Source organism: Saccostrea echinata, unplaced genomic scaffold (assembly GCF_033153115.1).
Source record: "Saccostrea echinata isolate AGI-Se365-2 ecotype Australia unplaced genomic scaffold, CSIRO_AGI_Sech_v1 ptg000029l, whole genome shotgun sequence".
Lineage (NCBI taxonomy): Eukaryota > Metazoa > Mollusca > Bivalvia > Ostreida > Ostreidae > Saccostrea > Saccostrea echinata.
In genome coordinates this window covers 13919047-13934415 of record NW_026889778.1, presented here as the reverse complement: position 1 = coordinate 13934415, position 15369 = coordinate 13919047, and the positions used below count along the sequence as shown (strand labels likewise).

The 15369-nt window shown below is 33.1% G+C and overlaps 1 protein-coding gene across 1 annotated transcript; it reads left to right on the top strand.

Annotated features, from left to right (window-relative positions):
• Positions 1 to 1663: 1663 nt before the first annotated feature.
• On the top strand, positions 1664 to 13261 carry LOC133194534 (uncharacterized). The gene is made up of 8 exons (XM_061330480.1): positions 1664 to 1719; positions 5855 to 5957; positions 7618 to 7924; positions 8248 to 8347; positions 9755 to 9842; positions 10234 to 10401; positions 11674 to 11767; positions 12179 to 13261. The coding sequence occupies exons 2-8, from the start codon at positions 5879 to 5881 to the stop codon at positions 12222 to 12224; spliced, it is 882 nt and encodes a 293-aa protein (XP_061186464.1). The 5' UTR covers positions 1664 to 1719; positions 5855 to 5878; the 3' UTR covers positions 12225 to 13261.
• Positions 13262 to 15369: the final 2108 nt, after the last annotated feature.

The window sequence follows — 15369 nt, the reverse complement described above, 5'->3', positions numbered from 1 at the left end:
TTGTTTTTTTTTTGTTCAGTACATGTATATTTTGTATGCATACTGAAAGAAAAAAAGATGCAGGTAACATATATGTTATATGCAATAATTATTTAACTACATGGCCAAAAATTATGAAAACTAGTCAGGAGAGTATCTTAAGTTACTTTGTACTAAAATCGGTGTTCAAAATTACTCATCCTTGACATGACATGTAAAGTATGACTTCAAATAGGGAAAGTGGTACATACAAATTGATGATGTCACGTTTGTCAACTCATCATACTCTGGAGGTATGTAAACACCACAAGGGTCGGTAAAATACTTTTTACAACATCACTAATTATATAAAAAAGAACCAACATTAGTACGAATTTACATGGGGTAGATCTCGAAACTATTTTGTTTTTTAGAGAAAATATCCTGCAGTCAATGAAATAACAACTGGAATCATACTAGTATATATACAGATATTTTTGTTTTTGAGACACCTAGCTGGTTCCGGGGCCATGAAATTTAGATGAGCTCAGATCACTTTTTATCTCAGTCTCACTTTTCCACCATTATTCTTTTTTTTTAAGTGAGACCGACATCAAAACTGAACTAATGTAAGTTTTTTGACTAGTAATTAAGCCTAAGGATTCAAATATTCCCCGAGCTAGGAGGGCGATGTGAATATTGTACTTCAGGCTCGTAGGAAGCAATTTCAGTGTGTGTGTGTGTAAGGGGGGGAGGGGGCTCAACCAAACATTTTCAGTTTGGAAAGCACTACCAAAAATTCAAGGTATTTGCTGATAATTGAAAAAATAAAGTGTCTTCTCCTAACCCCCCCCCCCCCAACCCTTTCTCATAAAATAAGTTTTTCAGGTTTGGGCAAGTTATTATGTTTTTATTTTTTTTTCTTCTTCAAAAAAGTTTGAGTCTGCTCGAGGTGCTTGGACCACCCTGAAGAAAAATCCTGGATACATCCCTGTCCATAGCATTGCTAAAGTAAGGAAAAAGGCGACAACAGTTTGTTGTGTAGTTTATTGTGAATGATTCCACCGAAGAACGCACATCAAACTTTGAATGCTTATTTTATACAAATATTAACTGGGGTTGAGGGCAACATTGATTATACATGTTTGTTAACCCCTAAAGGATGAAATATTGCCAGATGCGGAGAGCAATGTCTTCGTTCCGAGGAGCACATGTATTTCTGTAATAGCTGTTTTATCTCGTAGCATAATATAATAACATACATATACATGGTATCTAACTCCGAAACTTACAGAGTTCCCCCTCCCCAGTATCGCAGTCATTGACACTTTCAGAGAAAATGCACTGTGTATTTTCTCTTCAAGTGTAAAGCCACTGGCAAACTATTTATTACCAATCTCTTCTACTATAATTTATCTATACAAAAATAATGTTATGTAGTTGTAGCATTAATCTCTCTTTTTTGGCGTATAGCTCATTATAACTTATATACCTGTAAATACTTAAACCTTCAAAGTTTTTTTTTACCGTTCCTGTACATGTATGTTTAGTATGGGGCATGAAAGAAAACATAACGAACCTATACACATACAGATTTAATTTGTGTAAGACACTGCCCCATAAAGACCTGGCCTATATTGACCTTGCAAAGGGAAATAACATTTGTAAGAAAGTCATTACAGTTACCGCCCTTGACATCGGAGCTCTTTTGTATCCCTAACGACGGTTTGAAGATACAAATGTATAAATTTACTACAAGCGGTAAGTCATAAATTTTTATTGTCTACATCATTTACAATAGTAGATTCTTGCTAGTAGTCTTGTTAGCTCATTATATTAAAATTGAGCTGCAGTTGACGGACGATCTATATCTGCATGGCCTAGTCCGAAATATCTGACGTTTTCCACGATTTTGATATCTGACGTGCCATTATATGATTATTATCTCACGTGTAACGACAATTTGTTTCTTGCTAAAGACATAATATATAACTGTTTCTTACCACTTAATGTTAAAAGCTAAATTGTCAGGCCACTAACAGATTCTGCAGTAAGCAGCAGATAATGGAATGGATTCTGTCAAAAATGTTACATGTTTTGATCTAGGCCTGTCTATTATTATTCATTGATAAAGAACTGTCTTATTACTTAATTATATCTTCATAAACCAGTCTCTCAAACTAATTATTCAATTTTCAAGGTGGGAGTTTTATTTCGTTGTTTGTTTGTTTTTTGTTTTTTTTTTTTTTTTCAGAATAAAAAAAATGGGAGGGGGATGGGAAAATACCATTCTTTTAAAATCGTGACGTCATGAATGAACGTAACAACATTACAATCAGACTCAGTTGACAAGCACAGGTAGTGCCCAAACACGAATGCAGTGTATAAGGCTCTAAATTCGCTCTTGAGTACATCTTGACCTATGATTTTAACAAGAGGAATATAAAATAAATTATTTTTAAAAATGAAATAAGAAATGTTTTATATTGAAAGGTATATTGCAAATATATAAAAAAGATAAAATAAGCAGATTTTATCATCAACTTACTTTTTTTTTTATTGAAATGAATTTAATAATTCCACAAGAATTACGCATGTGTAGGGGGACATTTTCAACCATGTCAAAATAAAACACAAATATACGGCGATTATACCTTGTACACAGAATATGTTCATTCACTACTGTTTAGGAAGGATAAAATTAACATACAAAAGTATTTTAATGCACATTATGTCTCAAATAAAAGAAAAATTGGAATTTATTTCTTCTCATATTTTGAACGTAACGTCTGTCAGACTCAATACACTGGGTACATTGTTATAAAATGGACCATTGTTTATGCAAACTATTTTATCTTTCTAGTCTACTGATAGAAGATTTACGTATTTATCAATTACAACAGAAAAGCACGTGTGCTCAGAAATTAACAAATCTGTGGGATGCTTCCTGTGCCTGTCATGGCAAGTGGGCGTTACGTTCTATTTTAAGAATGGAGCTTGGAGATGCTTCTTCAAGATTATACATTTGACTTAAAGGTTATGAATATTTAAATGTTCTCCAGTTTTCTATGCAAATGTGTACATTTCGATAAGAAGAGCTACCAAGAGAGCCCGAGAAGCCACGAACGTTTGTCTGTCAAGTGTTACGTTACACAAAGTATGTTACGTTCATAAAAGATATAAGTTGTCTTTATCCTAGATCTTAAACACATATCATCAAATATTGTCAACTAGTAGGTGTATTTTGGATTTTTTTTTTTAAATTATGAACTTGCACGCTCTTCATCACTACATAAACACTTAAAACTTGACATTTCTTACATAACGTACCGATTGACAGACATTGCCTGAATACTGTCGTAATGGTGACAGACAAAAAGATTGTCTGTTCATGTTACGTGAATCAAACGGATGTATTCAGATTTATACGTTCAGTGAATTAAACCAAAAAGTATTTTTATTTAAGAATATTAATGTATCATAAGGCAGAATTTGTCTTTATAACTTTAACAATACAATTTTGTAGTTGTTTTCTTGCAGTTTTAAAATGAGTCTGTCAGGGATACGTGCATCTCTACATGTTACCAGTGGCGGATTTAAGGGGGGGGGGGGCACCCGGCGCCCCCCCCCCCCTAAAATTGTCAAAGTTAGTGTAAATCATAGATTCGTCGAGAAAATGTAAAAATTTCTACTTGGTAGACCTCATTTTTATCCTACAAAATCTCTAGAATCCAGGAGTTTGGGCCTCAAGGCGGCCCCCAGACCCCCTGCCTACTTTTTGCGCCCCCTCTAACTTCAAATCCTGGATCCGCGCCTGGTTACGATATAGGTTTGATCTATATGAAAGAATTATTTTTTAAATTTCATTAATATTTTCATAAAAAATAATATCTTGTGTAATATAGTATCCAAGAATAAAAGATAAGCTTTGATTGTTAAATTTTATTGGCTCGTTTCAAACAGGTATTGCTCAAGAAATATCGTAACATGACAGACATGGTGGAAATTTGTATGTTACAAAGCGTATAGCGTATATAGCAGAGATTTATTTTTTAAAAATTCAAATTTAAAATCTATAAGGAATTAGAATTTGAATAATGTACATTTCTCACGGCAACATTATCTTTTTGATAAAATAATGAAAGTTTATGGTTGATTTGGCTGGCTAAGTAGAGGAGTCTGTCAGTGTTACGATCATCAGTTTGCGCATCAAAAGTAGCTTAAAAATCTTTTTTCTTCTACGTAAGAGTGAATTTTTTTTTGCATTGTTTAAGGAATTGTTTGATTTTATTTTTTACAAATTATTTGTATTGCAAAGCATCAGAAATGTAATTTAATCATGTCACGTTTTATTATACGCCTGTCATGTTACGTTATATGCCTGTCATGAGTTACGTGACACACATTTCAAACATTAATAAAATATGTATTTTTGACTTAATTATCTACTCAAACATTTTTTTTGTCCTATTTAGAGTCAAAACTTCAAATACACATAAAGAAATCTAAGAAAAAACGTGTCTACAAAATTCTTTATCTGTCCCCCCAGATGTACTTAAGAGCGAATTTAGAGCCATAATATATTAAAAATCATTATTGTGCAAGTTTAAGTTATAGTAAACGTAATTTCACATGTACATGTAGTATTAGCATGCTTAGAATACCTGTTAACCAGTTTAACGTGCGGACATACGTAGTTCTAACTGGTAGTCCTATAAAATATTTTCAAGCATAACTTGAAATATTCAAAGTTATTATAGTTGCATGACCAAATTCTAGCCAATCTAGTACATTTCATTTTTTTTTTCATTATTATTATAATTTTTTTTTTTGCCGAGGGGGGGGGGGGGGTCTTCTGTATTGGCTATCCGGATCAAGTAAAGACATCATACCCAATCATTTTTAGATCAACTGACTTAAAAGCTCCTGAGCTTTTCTAATTATATTTCGTTAGTCTTTCATCTGTCTGTTTGACTGTCGTAAAATTTTAATATTTTCTACTCTTTTTCAAAAAGCATTGGGTCAATTTTTACCAAACATGATACAAAGCATCCTTGGACAAGGGAATTCAAGTTTGTTCAAATGAAGAGTTATGTGTTCTCTTTTAACCGAAGATAATCAGGAAAGAGTGTATGGTGGGGTTATTTAAAAATCTTAAGAACTACTAGGCCACAAAAGACGAATTTTGTATGAACTGTTTCTACCTTAGTCACTTGTGTAAAGTAAGACTTTTAAAAGAAAACAACTGCAATACCAACAATGCTCTGATACTAATGAAATTTCATTGTAAAAAACATTCTAATCTAAATATCTGCAAGATTAAACAAGCATTCTGAGAGTATTGCATTAGCAATACTAGTCCCCTACCGGCAAGTGTAATCTGGTTTCCGTTAAGAATTGAAAATGTCATAATTCCGTCAAAAATCAATGAAGCGGGACGAAATGCAAACTTGATCTATAACTAATCAAGGTAAAGTCACATATCAAAAATCAGCTCAATATCTGAAAGCGTTTAGAAAAAAATTGCGGAAAACCCCTAAAAATTGAAAAGGCTGTAATTCCTCAACAATCAATAAACGGAACGAAATGCAAACTTGATCTGTAACTCATCAAGATACACTCACATACCAAAAATCAGCTCAATATCTGCAAGGGTTTAGGAAAAAAGTGCGGAAAACCAAGTGGGACAGACAGACAGACAGACGGACGGACAAACTCGGAGAAAACCTAAAGTCCCCTCCGGTTTCACCGGTAGAGGACTAAAAAAAATTGTTCCAAAGATAGTGATTTTTTTTTGTACTTAAAGATCTAATAAAGTATTAAAAGAAGATTTTCCCAACTATACAAGTGCCAAAATATTATACTGTAAATTTCTGTTGACACACTTCTACTTCAGATTTAGTTAAATATATACTTACATATGATGGAGGTCAACATTGCTCATACTGGACTTGCCCTGTTCCTAGTGCTTCTGAGGCTGCCCCTCACATCGTCCTATGGTAAGTACATGTACACTTCAAAGTCCTATAGATGTTTCACTTTTTTTTTTAAATTCAGTTCGATATATAAAGCATTGCCTACCAGGGGAAATCCAGTAGGGTGGGGATAGGGAATTGGTGGTCAATGGCAATGGGGTCTCGACCCCCCCCCCTTTCATATTTTCAGTGTTTTGATATGTATATAGTTAGCTCGGCAGGAAACGATTTGGGACCATCCTCTTCCTTCTCAGTGACACGTAAACCCTTATGAGAAAAGTTGTGATTTGCATGTAGATTTCAAGTTATGTACTTCTAAGTAAAATCACAATGGCATCTTCAACCTGCTATATAAATTCTAGATACTAAGATATTGTTAAAAAGCTCCTTCACATGAGCTTTTTCTCACCTGTGCAAGTTTTACAATCACTTTACTGACTAATAAGACAGTAGACTAATGGAATTTGACCTGAATTCCTCATAATATTGAGCCAAAGAGTCATTTGAGCTCATTTCCCTGCCTGTAGATAGACATCTGTCGTCTGTAAACTTTTCACTTTTTTGTAAACTGTGTTAAGAACGTCACTTTAAGTTACAGACTGAGATCATAGATTGTTAGTGGACATGCTCCACCTCTGTGGAAACAAGGTGTTTGTGAAACACTGATGATCTTGCATGGTAGCTCATAGCCAAGGTTAAGGTTTTTCAAAAGTAGGTCAAATACCAAGGTCAAGATTAAGAGGTCAAAAATATTTGTACCCAAGGAAAGATCTTGTCAGAGGGAATATGCATGTGAAATATGAACTTTAACTTTGGTCATAACTATTGAATGGTTGGTGCTAGGGCTTTCATATTTCATATGTCTATTTTTTGTGAGAAGGCCTTTCCTTGGGCTCCATTAAATTTGATCATTGACCATGACCTTGATGTTTGACTCACTTTTGAATAACTTTAACCTTTTCCATATCTTTCCAATGGTTGCTGCTAGGGCTTTCATATTTCACAGGTAATCTATATTCTTCGAGACAAGACCTTACTTTGGGTACCAACGTATTTGATTGCATTTGAGAAAGTTAAACCTTCACTGAAAGTTGCCATACGGAGGTATCAGTGTTTCACAAACACATCTTGATTGTAGCGGTAATGAGTATAGATGTAGCGGTAATGAAAATTTTGAAAATATAGCGGTAATGATACGCACCCGAGAAAGTCTTGTTACAAGGAATATTTGAAAGCATTTGCACCAACCATTCAAAAGTTATATAACGAAGGTTAAGGTTTTTTTAAAAGTAGGTCGAACTCAACGGTCTAGGTCAAAATTGTTGGTACCAAAGAAAAGGTCTTGGCACAAGGATACACATATGAAGTATGAAAGCCCTAGCGTCAAGTTCAACTGTTCAAAAGTTATGACCAAGGTTAAAGTTTGGTAAAATGTAAAACATCCAAGGACAAGAGATCAAATATGATGGTACCCAAAGAAAGATCTTGTGTGCAAGAAATGTACATGTAAAATATGAAAGCCATAACTCTAACTAATCAAAAGTTATGGTTAAGCCTAAGTTTAAAGATTTTGCGAGCAAACAGATTAATAGAAAAACAGACAGACGGACGGACAGAGCAAAAACTATATAAAATTCACGAGTTAAAGTAGTATGATTTTATAAACTTAAACTTTATTTTTCAGAAAATATATCAAATACTCCTGTACCACCAAAAGAGCAGATATATTCATTTCGTCTTAAATACAGAACGAACGTGGATTGTGTAGATGAAGCTGCTAAAAATGCGTTTCTTGGACAAATTAGAATTAAAGTAATAAGTCGACTTATTGAACTAGCAAAAGAGTATCCCAGTATGTGCAACAAAGAAAACTTCAGTGAGTGTTTTCAGTCTGTAAAGGTTGATTTAAAAGCATGTGAGACAACAAACAGGAGAAAGAGATCCATGGATTTCTTTGATGTGGATATTAATGTGGAAATTCCTGCTACAAGGTATGAACAAAAAGAATGCTTGATTATTATATTTACAACATACAGTAAAATACACTTATAGCAAAGTGCCAGTAGTTTTATTGTTATTAACCTTATTCGTTACATATCCGTTAAGTTCATCATAACAATTATTCTTTTTAAACTATGGGGAATAAAAATCGTTTCGCATAGATAAGTATGAATTCATTATGAGTGTGTTCCCTGTAACCATATTTTACTGAACCTTGTGAAGAATGTTGTGATAAGTTTTAATTATGCGACGTTTTGATTTTGAATAAAATGCGCTGATTTTGTCTGTAAAATAAAAGGTTCTCTTTTAATAGTCCAACAGTAGAGGATAGTAGTGAGTCTTCAAAAGTTGTGCGAACTGAATCCATTCTACAAGAGGATATAGAAACACAGAAAACAGATTATTCACCGCAGGTACATTAAGTTAATTCAATTGACTTTTGTCATGTATTTTTGACAAATCTGCTCTTCTATTTAAAAAGTCAAAATCTAGGCGTGACAGTAGACACATTGGTGGTTCAGTGTCTTTAGATTAAAAGTAGATCTGGTTGAATATACTGTATATCACCATATTTTCCTTATTTTGGCAAAAAAAGTTGTTTGGTTTTTATAAGACAAAATGTTCACGTATTTCGGTCATTGTTATACATGTATAATCTTTGATAATATAAATATTTGGGAGAATGAATTTTTTGCTTGCAGGCGGTCTCGCGTAATAACGTGTAAATAATGTTCTCGCGAATAAAGAAAAAAAATTACAGTTACTGTATTTGAAGGTTTTAAGCTCTTCATGATAATAATGGTAAAGCATTTTTGAATTGTGAATTTTTGGGGGATACTGGTATTCGTTCATTATTTTTACCAAATTTTATCAAAACTTAACTTTAAAAAATTATGAAGTTTAATGTGATGTCAACTATCATTGACAGCAGGTAAAAAAAATGGCTATTCAAGTCATCTTGAAATGAACAAATCGGAAAACAAATTTCATCCGATTCAAAGAAAAATTTAAAAAAAAAAAATAAAAAAAGATGTTAGTATCTACTTGAGATAATGTGAAGTACATTTAAATATACTGGGAATCATACTTTTTCCATTTCAAAATTTTAGTGTTTTAGTATACATGTAGTTAAATATACAGCATCAAATATCTTTTATAAGAATCAGAGTCACAATTTGTCTATTTCAAAGAACAGGTCTTGATGTTAAATGGAATACTAAAATTTTACAAAGTTATTGAACTAACTTGTCTTTGCAATTGGTCATAATATAGATGCTTGTTTATGTATATGACTTGTCGTTGAGTTGATATTCACGAAAGGAGTTTTTCTAAAAATCCTGTATAATCGATTATGAAGTTTTAATTTAAGGGCAAACCCTAGCCTCGGGGAAGGGAGGGGGGGGGGGGGGGAGGATATAGCCTGTTTCCACACTTCTTGGAGATGCTTGTATATTAATATAAGTACATGTACTTGTGCTTATGGTATTTTTGCGGGAAAAAAAATTATTTAATTTTTCAAATTTTTTCTGTTTATTATTATATCAAACTTTGACACTCTTTTGTGGTCAAGCCCATCATGATTTGAACAAACGAATCTACTCTATATGAACATATACACCTAATCCGAGACCGCAAGTTTAATTGAGGGAAAAAAATATTAAAGCTCTAACTTACTGAAGAAAGTTGCGAAGATTTCTGTAAAAAATTGTAATGTGTTACCTTGCTCATTTCGATCTCTATAATATTATGTGTTATTGTGAAATAAAAATGAAGTGCAAAACTAATGTGTAAAACTTCCGATTTTTCCCTCTTACCTATAGGGAGTCACACTACTTAATTCTACTTATGTGGGTAAAAATGTCACATGTGCAAATGGGACGATTCTCAGTGACGACAACAAGAATTGTGGTGAGTGCAATGTTTTATGTGATTTGTTAGTTTGGCTTGTCATTCAAGAAGGACTTAGTTTTTTTTTTTTTTTTTTGGTTCCATAGAAAATAAAAGTCAATTTTCCATTCTCCTGATTCTGTCCTTTATTAACAAATATTGGTTTAATATGTAACATGTGAGTCATGTTAAATTGCATCATTCGTAAAATTAAATATATTAACTTTTCAAGACAGGAAATTACTGTGCAAATGTTATCTTTAATATATTTATGTCAACATGCAAATGTTGCATATTGACATACATGTACATGTAAATACCTGTATCTCTCACGTTTACATTCGCACGTTTTAATATGTAGAATTAAATTACGAATAAAGAAATTCTTTCTAGCATTCTAAAACTTTTTCAGAGGCGTGTAAAGAAGGTACCTATCATGACACTACAACGGACGTGTGTAAAAAATGTCCAAAAAGCTTTTATCAGAATAGTACAGGACAGACCAGCTGCGAGGCATGTCCCGGTTCTGGAAATATGTACACTCTGTCAGAGGGTTCAACGTCAAAAACCCAGTGTGTAGGTAAGTTTTCAGTTCAGTATTGAATATTGTATTTTGAACATGATTTTGACTGTTGTCTTTCTAGCTGCATATATGCAAATGATATGCAAACATTTGCATATCACAGTCAAGTAAATAATATTCTCTGACACGGTCCGATGTAATAAGTAATAAGAGAACTTTCTTTGATATTGTCGTAATTCAGAATACATTTTATCCCTGTATTCATTACAATCATGTGATTGACACTGTGTTATTATTTTTGGATTTTAGCCCCCCCGCACAGACACACATACACACACACACACACACACAAATACACAATTTATCTTGTGTACATACGTCTTTGACCTCAATAACTGTCTTTCGTTTTTGTTTAAATCTAAAGATATGCGAATATTTTTAATAATACATGTATTCTAGCACCCAAATCCCCCTTCCATCCCACCCATTCCCGAGACACATGTTTAAAACTTAAAAGACTCAGATTTTACTGTGTAAATAATAAAGATTCATGTTTAAAAATTTGATTACTCACGCATACTATTTTCATTTCTAAATTAAAAAAAAAACCTAGGGCTTAATAACCCTTGCATCCAGGTACTATAAAAGGACCCTGTCCCAATTGGAAATTTACTCTTTTTACCCAAAATTAAGGTAAAAATTGCCAGATTGTTAGTGGTTAAGCATTTGCTCTGGACAGAGTATAAGGAGTTGATTCTTACGTCGCGGGTTCAAATCCCACTGTGGGACGTGAAGACTGGTCCTTCGGTTGAGACCGTATAAATCGAGGTCCCGTGTCGCAGTAGGTGCTGGCACGAAAAAGTTATTCGGCCTTAAGTGCCGAGTACTGGTCTAAATTTGCAGCCCTTCATCGGCAAGTGGAGTGAAAAATTCTCCAAGGGACGTTCAACAGCAAACAAACAAATAAAAAATGAATAAAGTAGCCTATATCAGTTCTGTATTGTGGAAATCGCCGATTCTCCTAGGCCTGTGATAGCAATTGCTTGTACATGTAATCAAGAAAAATCCACGTAGCACTGATTTTACAGAGAACCAAATTTCGTACATGTATTTTAAAAATGTATCGATTCTAATGTATTTTGATACACATATTGTAATATAATGAGCGTTTTCCGTTACATACACATGAAAATTTTAACCCGGGGTGGGGGAGGGGGTTGTTGAAATCTGCCAATTGGCCACTCTCAACACTACAAATGTACATGTTTTCTTCTATTATGATATTGTTAGCATACTACGTTTAATATTTCTTTGATAATTTTCCCCCAGAGAAAGACACATCACAAGCAGGATTGATTACGGGACTGATATTAGGTCCGGTAGCAATAGTCATTGGATTAGGCGCCTCTGTCCATTTTATAAGGTATAGTGCACTTTTCTCAATAGACTGTTGTTGTTAATGCATACATGTAATTTGAACTTTACAAGATTTCTTTTTTCAGCGAAAAATTAAATGTTTGGAAAACGTACTTTATAACGGGAGAACTTTTGGTAAATCCGGTTTCATATATGATTTATAGAAAAGTCTATTTGAATTGCAATGTGGTTTGTTGGGTTAGAGGTGATCTGGGGGTATTGCTTTGATATCGCACAGATTTATTTTCTGATATCACACAGATTTATTTTCTGGTATCACACAGATTTATTTTCTGATATCACACAGATTTATTTTCTGGTATCACACAGAATTATTTTCTGATATCACACAGATTTATTTTCTGGTATCACACAGAATTATTTTCTGATATCACACAGATTTATTTTCTGTTGTCAGGAGAAGATGGTTCAGTACTGGAGCAGACAGACTCTTACGTTCATAAACAGAAATAATCCGGGAAATGGGAGGAAACATATGTGATATTGAACTTTTATGCTATATTTAGTGAAAAGTGAAGTAAAAGATTTAATAACAAGAACTCCAGAACTACATGTAACACCAAAAGATGCCCGTTTACCAATTGTATGATAAAAATATTTCCTGTGCTTTTGTAATATTTTAATCTTGTAAAAGCTTATTAGAATCAATGGAAAACAAAAAGGCGTAATAATGCGAAGAAGGGAAATGGAAAGCGCTATAAGGTCTTTCAAAAAAAGGTTATAACGCTTTTTGAAAAGGCACAATAGGGCATGTTTGCGTTGAAGGGCCTTTTGACTTTGCCTTATTGTATACGTCTTTTGAAAGGCTTAAATATAAACGCCCTTTTTAGCGTTATTCACGTTGCGTTATATCGCCCTTAACTTTTTTCACTTTGCCACATTACTTTTTTTTTCTTTTTTCGCGATATTACGCCTTTTCATTTTGCCTTATTACATCTTTTTTCCCCGCATTATTACGTCTTCACTTTGCCTTATCACATCTTTTTTTTCCCCCGCATTATTACGTCTTCACTTTGCCTTATTACGTTTTTTTTTCCCGCATTATTACGTCTTCACTTTGCCTTATTACGTCTTTTTCGCAATATTTTCACTTTGTGTTATTACACCCTTTTAATTTTTTCGTAATAGAAGGTTTTCGTTAAATGTTTTTTTAAAAAAGATGTCTACTGATAGGAAAACAAGAGATTATGGTGAATTGCATTTATCTGTTTCATAATATTTGCGATTTAATCAGATGAAAACCCCAATTAAGTTAGATTTGGAAATTTTTGAAAGACGGAATGAGGGTATTTATACTATTATAATATCAGAAATTTTGGTCATGTAACTTTATGATCTTTACAAGACAAACATATTAATAACTTCGTTACATAATCGTTGCAAAATGTTTTCAGACTGTTAAACTTTTACCATGCATGGATACAAAATTAAATTTTCTACACTTACATTTATTAAATTAATGATAAAATTCACTTTCAAAGTACGCAATAAAATCTTTAAAAGATTGTTCTTTGTGTATCCTAACTGATTTGGAGTGAGGGAGGTAAATTCATCATGTTTCAAGAATATAGGAGAAATGGATAATGGGACTTTTAAGGACGATTCATTAAAGGTGCTTAGACACAGATTTGAAGTTAATTTTTACTCAAATTTTCTGTACAATTTCATGACTTATTTGTTGCTATAGCATTTCATATGAAAATTTGATAAAAATCTTATTTTATCTGGAAGTTATTGAAACTTCGAATTTCTGGACGCGTTTGATAGACACATCCTTGCACTTTCAAAAATTTTAACTTTATCCTTATTACTTTAGAAAAGTAGCAATTTTGTTGTTTATTAATGAAAAATATTAAAAACTATAATGCAGAAATTTCAGAGTAGAAATGTAGAAAGCAAAATCCTCTCACCAGTATTGTCAGTCCGTGCTCAGTGGTGTGTGCAGAGTTTTACAATTGAACACACCCGGTGAAATGTAAACATTAACAACAACAGAGCTCGTGCCCTGTTTACGAAAACAGTTTACGTTTCACGGGTGTATTCAATTTGTTAAACTCTGTACACAACTACACAACACTGAGCACGGGCTGACGTGGGTTTTGCTTTCGCACATTTTTACTCTGAATTTTCTGGATTATAGATGTAATATTACTCATTAATACACAACAAAATTGCTACTTTTCTAAGTATTAGGTATAAAGTTAAGAATTGTGAAAGTGCAAGGATGTGGCTTTCAAACGCCTCCCGAAATTCGTAGTTTCAATAATTTCCAGATAAAATAAGTTTTTAATTTTATTTTCGTGTGAAATGCTATGGCAACATTTTCGGAGCGTAACAAAGATCTGATTTTAATCAGTTTATTGAAAAACCAAGAAGACGCACAATAATTATTTCGAATTCGCGTAAACTCGTCTACAATAAGTCGACGTTCACCTCCAGGGAAGTCAGTAGGAACAAATTTAGTTGGGAAAGCAGTACCATCAGAGAAAAATTCCCTGACAAGCAAAAAAAAGTAGGGGTGGGTGGGGGGCTTTATCATGCGTTTTTTTTTTTTTTTTTTTTTTAGAGAAGACGACCGTAAATTACGTTTGTTCTCTACAATTTAGTATACATTGTATGTATATCGATGCACTACCATATAATTACTTTATTACATGCACTACCGTATAATTATTTTACACTGTAAGATTCATAACTATATGAATCTGTCTGATTTCGACGATTGATGTTGCCATGGCTACTAAAAAAAATCGGTGTATTTTTATCAAATTGTAAATCCTCCTACAGTTTTGGTTCTATGTCAATAAGATTTGGTATACATGAGTAGACTATATTTACTAGGTACTCATAACTGGTCTCAATTACTGTCTTAAAAATATCCTCACATTTATGTACGAGGTTTATCCGGTAAAATCTTGGACAAAGCGTTTTTTTATCGAAAAAAATGGGCGCACTAAACTAACATTTCAATTTTTTTTGTACATGTAAGATGTAGACAAAAATAAAAAAAAAATTATTATACTTGAATGTGTATAGGGTACGGTACCACTGCGCACGATCAAAAAATGTACGTATTTTTTCGAAATTCAAATATTACATATATATATGATTGGGGTAGAAATTATCATATTTTCAATCCACTATCTATTTTGTCGTCAATTCGAAAATTTCAAGACATTTGCTCAATTTTTGGCAGTTTCCCGAGCATTTGAAATGGGGAAGTGGTCAACACAACACACGAAAAATGGCGACGTTTGACGACGTTACGATGCACCAGAGAGCAGTTCAGTTCGATTTAAATGTAGTAAAGAGACTTAAAATGACTACAGAAGAAAAAAATATTTAAAAATATCACTAGATCTTTACTATACATGTACAAGTGAAATGTGAGTTTTCTAAGTAGAAGCTCTTGATCGAGTCCACGGGTAGAACAAAACATATGGACAAACATCTAAGCCGATAATATCAAATTTGGGGGTGAAATCTAAAAATTCACTATAACTGATTTTTTTAAATTCCACAAAAATTTAAACTTAGAAATTTGATGGAATTGTTTGCTGAATTCTGGCCCTCCGCGCTCTCCTATTT

Coding starts and splice junctions, on each gene's coding strand:
- LOC133194534 (XM_061330480.1), top strand. CDS start 5,879: ATGATGGAGGTCAACATTGCTCATACTGGACTTGCCCTGTTCCTAGTG. Junction 5,958..7,617: donor GCCCCTCACATCGTCCTATG/GTAAGTACATGT, acceptor TTTATTTTTCAG/AAAATATATCAAATACTCCT. Junction 10,402..11,673: donor GTCAAAAACCCAGTGTGTAG/GTAAGTTTTCAG, acceptor ATTTTCCCCCAG/AGAAAGACACATCACAAGCA.